Source organism: Rhipicephalus sanguineus, chromosome 4, assembly GCF_013339695.2.
Source record: "Rhipicephalus sanguineus isolate Rsan-2018 chromosome 4, BIME_Rsan_1.4, whole genome shotgun sequence".
NCBI lineage: Eukaryota > Metazoa > Arthropoda > Arachnida > Ixodida > Ixodidae > Rhipicephalus > Rhipicephalus sanguineus.
In genome coordinates this window covers 151165114-151174824 of record NC_051179.1, presented here as the reverse complement: position 1 = coordinate 151174824, position 9711 = coordinate 151165114, and the positions used below count along the sequence as shown (strand labels likewise).

The 9711-nt window shown below is 50.9% G+C and overlaps 1 protein-coding gene across 1 annotated transcript in view; it reads left to right on the top strand.

The window, feature by feature from the left end:
* Positions 1-3015: 3015 nt before the first annotated feature.
* LOC119391736 (uncharacterized) overlaps positions 3016-9711 on the top strand; it is a 76430-nt gene continuing 69734 nt past the window's right edge. The window contains exon 1 of the mRNA XM_049415379.1: positions 3016-3084. Within this exon, the coding sequence (XP_049271336.1) occupies positions 3016-3084 (69 nt within the window). The remainder of the gene's footprint in view (positions 3085-9711) is intronic.

The window sequence follows — 9711 nt, the reverse complement described above, 5'->3', positions numbered from 1 at the left end:
CCCGGCTACGCCAGCGGCATCGGGATAAAAAAAATCGCAGCATATCCACGCACGTGGAAGATGATGAGTGGGGCGAATCGAACTCGCGCTGCAGCACGGCGATGGCATTGGCGCGAGCGTGGTCCTTCTTGATGGAATATATTGGTGACTAGATTGTTTGAGAACCCATCTGTGCACACACCGCAACTTGGCCGAAACTGTTATCAAAGAATCCCGCTGGGCGGGCCGCGTCGGCGCCTTCGGGCAGAGCCCGCCTGATGCTTTTGCAGCCACTTCACGTGCTCGCACAGCCTCCGGCTCTGCTGCCGGTACGCGCGCTTTCTTGCCGCTTCACGGTCCTTCACATTTTGAAGATCCGATTCGCGCCGCAGCCATGCAGCTTCGGCCTCACGGGCTCGAACGGCGGGGTATTCGCGCCGCAGCCGTGCAGCTTGTCGAGCAGCTTCGGCCTCGCGGGCTCGACCAGCGGAGTCTTCGCGCCGCAGCCGTGCAGCTTGTCGAGCAGCTTCGGCCTCGCGGGCTCGAACGGCGGGGTCATCTCGCGCAGCAGCCGTGCAGCTTCTCGAGCAGCTTCGGCTTCGCGGGCTCGAACGGCGGAATCTGCTTCGCGGCGTCGACGTGCAGCTTCGGCCTCGCGGGCTCTCACCTCAGGTTCTGTCTGCGAGCGCGCGCTGCCGCCGCCTTCCGTGGCCTCCGTTCCGCAGCCTTGTCTTCCATCTGGCGACTCCGAGCTAAAAAAATTGGCCGCGTATCTGCGTGCTTCGCTGCAAATGTCGTGTAAAGACGATAGAAGAGGCGCTGTGTGAGATATGGACGCCATCTGGCATACGTCGGGAAACATGAGTGCTGTGTTGCGTGCTGGTAGTCCCCGGCGCAGCAGCAGGCGAAGACCGGCGGTGACCAACGCGACCGGCGGGGACGCCAGCCAGCCCGAAAAACGCGGTTTGGCGCGAAGCGCTGAGCAGAGAAACGTCCGCACTCAACGAGTACTCTCCACACACTCTTTTATTTACACGTCGCCTGGGTAAAACAGGAACGCCAGAGCGGCGCCCACAACCGGCAGCCTGAAGGCCGCCCACAACGCTGCTTTTTTTCATTTTTAAATTTTTTTCACCTTCTTGGCCTTCTCAAAACTGAAAGTTTTTCACACCAATCCCATGGCATTCGTACAGTGCAATACAGAACCGAAACCGAAACACAACCAATGAGCTCGTGCCGAAGGGCACGGAGGAAGGCAAATTTCAGGCGCAGTCGCATTTTGAGCTTTGTTGAAACAGCGCTTACTAGACGACGACGAAGTAAAGAAGGCACAGGACAGGCAGCGCCTGTCCTGTGCCTTCTTTACTTCGTCGTCGTCTAGTGAGCGCTGTTTCAACAAAGATGAACGCATACCAACTCGCTCAAGCTTCCATTCTTATGCATTTTCAGCGCAGCTTAAGAAACTAGGGTCCTTAAAATTACGTATGTATGCATTTTCTATTAAAGGAACACGCCACCTAATACTTAGCCTAGTGGATGTTGCACCTCAGATATGCATGATATTACTTTTTGATCGACAACGTTCACAAGTATGAACAGCCGTACCAGTTCAAGACGGCTGGCCCTTGGGCAAGTGGTCAACTTTGGCCGAGTGGCTGAATCGAGGGACGTGCCGACAAACAGAAGACAGACAGAAAGACAGACCAAAATTTCTGCGTTTAAGTTCCCCAAGAAAGACTATCGTCTTTAAAAGAAAGCGTGCCAAGAGTGTCACTCGTCAACGTCGTCTTCTTCTTCTTCTTCTACTGCATACCAGAACGCGCGCAGTAAAGAAGAAAGAAGGCCACACAGGCGAACATGCACGAGAGTCTCACTCGTCAACGTCGTCTTCTTCTTCTACTGCATACCAGAACGCGCGCTTCTCACGAGCTAGAGGTGGCTACTACAACGCTACAAACGGAGGATCGACAGACCCACGGCATGAGGAGCTTCCCCAATAAAAGATTACAGTAGTTCCGACGCCGTGCATTTCCGTGGATTCACGTTGTGACGACTAAACCCCGATCCTTGCCTGTGCAGTGCCGCTGTCACCCGCAAACAAACGCAATTACTTGCTCACCACGCCTAGTGAGGTAATGAGTAGCGAGAGCGGGCGTGCAAGCTTGCAGATTTCGAAGACTCGTATGGAGCTGAAGCGCCTCCTTAAAACTGGTGTTGGCGTTGCGCGAAAGCGTACCGAGATCGAAGGTACTACAGCTACTGCCTTCGTTATACAACACGAACAACAACAAGCACAAGAGGAAGCCTAACTTTAAAAGAGCACTGACATCAAATTTAGCATGCCAATAATTTTGAATCCTGCAGCAGTTATCGACCGCTTGGTCGATAACTACTCCAGGATTTGAGTCGATTCGCGACTCAAAATGCAACGGAGGGACGAATAAATATCTGCTATATTGAATAGTAAAAGTTATAACGAACCCCGTGCGCCTCGTGTACTTTTCAAAATACGTATAAACAGCTGAAAGGAAGAAAATTCGGCAGATCGATGTTATGCGAAGCATGTGGCGGGGAGGTGACTGTGACGTAACGTTTTACATTGAACGAAAGGTTACGAAATTACGGTAAAGATATGTGCAAATGGCATACGCACACACACATGTTTAAGAGTCGCACATGTGCTCTATAACCAGTTGTTTACAGTGGTCGTAACGACGCCAACAGCAACATGGTTATTAACACACCATACGCGGTAAGCTGGTACATAGTACTTATACTTGTCCGTTATGATGAAGAACGCACCGCACGTTTAACGAACCCGTGTGCATGTGTGGAAGGGGTTCTTGAGAGTTCTCAGGTAGAAGGCGGCGAACGGAATGTCTTTGTTATTGTAAAATGATGTGCGCAACGCAGACCTGACGGTTCCACTGCTTGTCTGCGTGTGTTGTGTGTCTGGTGGCCGGCGATGTGGGATGCGGCCTACGTTGAAATTGCGCATCACCGTGCTCTTATATTGCCCACGCCTCCGCACCTGCGATGAAGCCGTTTGCTGTGGACGATACAGTGGGCTCGTCGCTCCGGCGGAAACCATTCTACTCTGTGAAGGTGGGCGACCCGCGGAGCTGACGGGCGCAAAATCTCATTAGGGAGTGGTATAAAGGGATGCGTAAACATACAAGCCAGAGCCTTATACGTCTGACCGAGTGAAGGATTTTGCGAGATTTGGAGAGACCTGACGATACACCGCGAGACCTTCGGCGGCGGCGTCAACGCGAATGGTGCAAACTAACAAATAAATAGCATAAGTCGGTCGGAAGCCACGTTCCAGCCTTGAAGAAGACAAGTCCAGTTCCAGCCTCGAAGAAGACAAGTCCACTTGTCGAAACGTCGGCTCGAGCACCCACCCCCTGTTTACGGATTTTTTCATCGCAAGCTTCTATCTTCCGCTTCCTGCCGTTTTTTTAAAAGCCACGTGACACCCAATCGCGCGTAGCGTGCCTAAAGTCTCATGACCTCAATGCAGCATGTTGTCATCACTGACGTCGCAGATCGCCAAAATGTGTGACGTCATGATGACGACACACTATGACATCACACGACGACGTCACACGACATCATCGCTTGGACAAAGGCAGGACGCTCCCGGAGGTAGTACAAAACCACTTGAGGTGCAGAAAGCTTGAAATGCCTCACATCCCAGAGGCAGTGCAAAACCAGGTTACTTGCAGAAAGCTTTAGGGGGGAGAGAAAGATCAACACAGTGGACTAAATTAAAAGAGAGGGAGAGAAGGAAGGGATAATCGCATGCGACGCCTCTTAGGCCACTGCATAAGATACCACGTGACTTTTTGTAGGTTGTGCCCTTCCTTAGAGCGCTGTTTTCGGGCGGCATCGGCATTTCAAATCACAGCACCTATAAACATAGGTCGGCAAGAAAATTGAAGCTCACACAGACTCACTCAAGAAATACATTTTGCTCTGAGGGCTCAGTCGGACTCAGACTCACCAAAATTTTCCGCAACCGGACTCACTCGGACTCAGACTGACTAAACTTTTTAGATGCGAAGCATCTCTTGCTTGGGGGTATGTCCCGCGGCGTGGGCGTCTGCACTCAGACTACGCATGCGCAACTCTCCTCCGTCCCTCTCTCCAACAGCTGCGCGTTACTCTCTCCACTTCTCTCTCAGCACCTGCTTGCACTTCTCCTGCGTTCTCGCTTCTGCTCTCGTGGCGCATGCGCTCCTCCTCTAGTCGCCTCTCCTTCAGGTGGTAGAGCGCTGCGCGCGCTCAGTCCAGCGCTTGCTTCGGTTGACTCCTCGGAAATGCGGGCTCGACATGCCGAAATTCTCTCCTGCGCAACGCTGCGATGAGCGCCAGCGCATGCGCGTCTCCTCCCTCCTCTCTCTACTCTCGTTGGCTGCCCCCCTCTCGCGCGCCTGTCGACCGCGTTCCCCGCTCGCCCTGTGAGAATTAACGGCCAGGCTAGAGGGAAGGAACGACGCGCGTAGTGCTCCTCTTCGCGTTCCACGACGCGAGGTCCGTAGCATGCCCAACGAACGCCAACGGAACGCGATCGTGCAATTGCTCTGGCTTCGCATCGCCTCATGGTCCCCTTTAGCGGGAGATGGTGTAATTTTTTTCGCAACGGGACTCAGTCAGACTTAAACTCACCAAGATAATATTCAGCTGGACTCAGTCAGACTCAGGCTCACGGCTTCACCTGAGCCTGAGTGAGTCGACTTATGAGTCCGTTGGCGTAATGTTAGCTTTTTTTTTGATCATGGGGTCAATCCTTTTTAACACCAAATATCAACACCGATACGCTTTTTGGTCTTGTACCTTCATATACAAGTTATCATCACCTATCAAATATCATTTATCGTATATCAATCCATTAAGGACATTTTTAGAAAATACGCGACTCACAAGAGATATTTTTATCATGAACTTTCGATGAAAAAGACTGCAGGGGGAGTCATGGCACCCGTTCCCCAAACTCACGCCTGTGATCAATAAATATTGAGGTGGCGCAAGAATGATAGTGTTCTGAGGCATGTGTGAATAGACTTGAATATAAACGTAAGCCGATATAAGGCTGATGCTGATGCTGAAGACGAGTAGATAGGACCATAAGTCGGCAACAAAAAATGGAGCTCACTCGGACTCACTCAAGAAATATATTTAAATGTAAACATTTCGACAGAAGTCTGTCTGGCTGGGTGGAAGAATCAAGAAGTTGAAAAGTTCGCAGCCGTCTCCGTTACAGCTGCGAACCTCGCAATGGAGCACGTAGAAGAGGTGGCACTGCGTTCCTTTATTGAAAGGCCGAAAGTATTTGTGAGGTATGTGGACGACTGCTTCTGCATCATAAAGAGAACAGCGGTAGACAGCTTCCTCGAACATCTTAACTCCGTCGACCAAGCAATCCAGTTTACGGTGGAAAGAGAACAAGACGGAGCGCTACCGTTCCTCGATGTTTTAGTACGACGACAAGGCGAACGCATGACCTTCTCGGTGTACAGAAAATCAACGCACACCGGCAGGTATTGCATTTCACACCTCGAGTCACCCCACTGCCCACAAAGCTTCCGTGGTGTCGGCACTCTTTTCACGAGCAACAGCCATCTGCACATCAGAAGGAGAGAGAAAGAGAGAAGAAAGAGAGGGTCGTGGCCGAGTTAAGAAAGAACGGATACACGACAGCTTTCAATCCGCCGTGTGGCACGCCGCATGTCGAGAGATCAGCTTCCCCACCCGCGGAGACGCACCTGCGAACGACACACGTGACCCTCCCTCCCACGCTGGCCACCCCACCGGATACAACGGTATCGAAGAAACCAGCCCAACGAGTCGTCATCCCCGTATGTTCCGGGAACTAGCGAACAGCTCGCCAGGGTTCTCGGAAAAGCTGGGGTCACGGTGGTTCACAAGCCGGCCTCAACGCTCGCTCGCTTACTACCAGCGGGCCGAAAGATCGACCATTCCCGGTAGCAACACCAGGGCGTGGTCTACAAAGTGTCATGTGCTTGACTGTCCAGCGAGCTACATAGGCGAGAGTAAGTGCTTCCCGGAAAGAATGCGCCACACAAAAAACGACGTCAGAAAGATGGAAATACAACGCAGTGCCCTTGCAGAGCATTGCGAGAAGCACGACCACAAAATTGACTTCGAGGGGCGCTTCCATCATAGAAACGGAAAGGAATCTTGGGAAGGAGGCTCTTACTCGAGTCGTGGCACATCCAGAACACACCTGCGAATGTGAACCGGTCCCTCGGAACAATGCCTCCGATCTACGTGCACGGCCTCCGGAATGTGAGGGAAAGGGAAAGGCGGAGCCAAAAACAAGCTGCGACGAAGCCCACCTGATCAGCGCAGTCACCCCTGAAGAAGAGTCCAAGCCGGTCTCGAAACGTCGGGTTTCCTCCAAGAATTTGTGGCTGGAGGTATTTCAACTTCTTAAGAAATATATTTTTTTTGCGCTGAGGGCTCACTAAGACTCACCAACATGTTTTTCAACTGGACTCATTCGAACCCAGACTCATTAAAGTGTTCTACAGCCGGACTCACTCGGACTCACCAAAATATTACTCATCCGGACTCACTCAGACTCAGACTCACGGCCCGATCTGAGTCTGAGCTAGTCTGAGTGAGTCGACTCATGAGTCAGTTTGCCGACCAATGCCTCTAAGTAATGAAAATTTAGATTTTAGGACATACTAATCTGACAAAATTGACCTTATCGTTTCTTTTTCGTACTGCTTTCAAGGCAAGGGTCCACTCAGTGAGGACAACAGGGGACGCTTTCATGCACTTGTGTGTTTAAACACAGGAGGAATGCCTAGTTTCCTTTCTGTAAAGGTTATTAAAGGGGCCCTGCAACCCTTTTTCAGCGTGGTCAGAAAACGCTGCCCATCGGTAGTCGAGGCTCTGAGAACACGCGATCCAAACATTAGAGCGCCGCACGCGGCCTGTAATGTACAATTAAATATCAAAGTAAGCTAGAAATCGTTCCCTCTTCTCTTGGCAAATGATACCATATACCCGAAATGGCCACTTTCTAAGCACGAAATCCACGGATATTGGCTAATTTGAGCATCTTGAGCTACGTAGTTATTGTAGGATGGCGCCACGTGCCCTCGCGATTACATTCAAAGTAAGCCGCGTTTGAAGAAAAAGAAAGGAAAGTGCTCCAGGTCAGTGACACGCACCGACGAAGGGGCGCGTCTTCTTGCCCCCTTGTCATCCCCCTCCCTGCGTAGCTTTCAGCGCGCTCTCTGGTACGAGAGGAGAGAGAAAGCGCTTGAAGCGTGCGACAAATTCCTATAACCTCGCTCGTACTTGACGGATTCTGAAAATTTTGGCGGCAGCCGATTCGTGAGGCAATCAGATATTTTAATGAAGCCATTCGATGATTACTGCGAAAAGTGTTGCAGGATCCCTTTACCCATATATGCCCAGTGTCCTACATATAGGACGCTTCTTTGATGCACTCTAACATCGCTATTTCGTTAGCTGATGACTAGCGCCACGTACAGCACATCAAGCAGGCCTCTTTGAGGACTGCTTGATGTGCTGTACGTGGCGCTAGTCATCAGCTAAAGAAATAGCGACGTTAGAGTGCATAGAAGCGTCCCATATGTAGGACAATGGGCATATATGGGTTAAGTGCGCATAACGCGTGCGCCAGCTTTCATGCGCAGCAGCACCTCTTTCGCTGCGGCGTAGAGCTGAGAGAGAAGGAACAGGCTGCGCTCCGCACTCAGCATTTCTCGCGACATCAGTTTTTTCGCGAGCTCTCACAAGGTCGCAGCGAAGGGCGCGCGCGCGCGCGCGCGCGCGCACCACACACACACCACACACACACACACACACACACACACACACACACACACCACACACACACACACACACACCCACACACACACACACACACACACACACACACACACACACACACACGCACACAGACGCACACACACACAGACACACACACACGCACACACAGACACACACACACGCACACAGACACGCGCACGCACGCACACACACACACACACACACGCACGCGCGCGCACGCACACACACACACACACACACACACACACACACACCACACACACACACACACACACAGACACACACACACGCACACACAGACACACACACGCACACAGACACACAGACACGCCACGCACGCACGCACGCACGCGCGAGCGCACACCACACACACACACACACAGAATATATATCGCACCTGTTTGCAGGAGCAAGTGCGCATTCGTGAAAATATACGGGTGATATACCTTCATATACAAACTGGAAATAAAAGTGCAAAGGTAGGCTCTATTTGCTCCAAAGCCAATTTATCATCACAAGCGTACCACCATGCTGTCATATGCGACATCGTTCGCCATGGAAGGTGTCCGGGTACATTTTTACATGTGACTTCCTTTTCAGTCGTGCTTGGTTGCAGTGGCTGCAACTCAGCACCGTACTCATACGTTGGCGCTTAAAAAGCGGTCTGTTTGCGGTAATTTCACCACCTGCGTACATCGTGGTCGGCCATCGTAATGCACTTCAGTGAGCTGTTTTTCATCTCTTGCAGCCACTAGCAAAAAGATAAAAAGTGAACAAAAGAAAAATACGTCCAATTTTGGTCCAAAGTATACTCACTAGCGCCATTATGATGGCTGTGCTTTTGTAAGGCCGCAAGCTGTCTTGCTTAGTAATTTGGAAATTAAAAAAAAATGACGGTATGCAGAGTGCGCCAGTTATCACGAAATGCGCAACCTAATAAATCGCAGTTCATAATTATGGCTCATAATTATGAAATCTGATGAGTTTCAGAAACTATTTCAGCTTCGCACAAGAATCTAATGTATACTCTCCACCCCAGAGACGAAGTAAACTGAGTGATTGGGAGGTCATAAAGTCAGAATCATTTAGAGAAATGTGTTACTAAATTTGCGTGTTTTAAGGCATGTTTCATTTAAATAAGAAAACTGCCGTACGTCCAGCTTTCACAAAAATTCACCGATGATTACGATTCTGCCTAATGCGAATTCTGAGCGCAGCTTCGTGTTCGGGCAACGCCAACTGTGTTTGAAGTTTTGGCTATCCGCTGTTGTAGCAATGTAACAGTCGTGACATATTGCCACCGAAACTGCCGGCGCTCGAGCGCTGCGCACACCACTCTGAACATTGTAGCGTCGCGAATCAAACGAAAGGCCGACAGCCCCCTTATTACGACAAGCTAAGCCAGCCGCAGATGCACGTGCCAGCCCTGCATGCGCACTAGCTCCAACCAAGCGACCAGCACTCGTGACGGAGGAAGAAGCGGAGGTTACAGGCCAGTGGCGCATTACATCGACGGAGTCCGCGTTCGCTTCCTTTCGTACTCGTTCGCTCTATCGGTTACGCCGAACGCCAACGGCGACGCCGCTCAACGCAGGAACGGGTCGAAGAGTTGCGCTCTAAAAAATTGAAGCAGCTTCAGTGTCTTAACGTCACGAAGGCTAGTTGAACAGCAGAGGCTGGTGGCACGACATTGGTAGGCATGGTCTGCATCGGCACAAACCAGGCCATACGCATCTTCCTTTTGCCTTCCCAACCAAATGCCTTCCAAGAGGTATTTCTTTCTTCCTCTGTTATTTTCTTTCTTTCTTTCTTTCTTTCTTTCTTTCTTTCTTTCTTTCTTTCTTTCTTTCTTTCTTTCTTTCTTTCTTTCTTTCT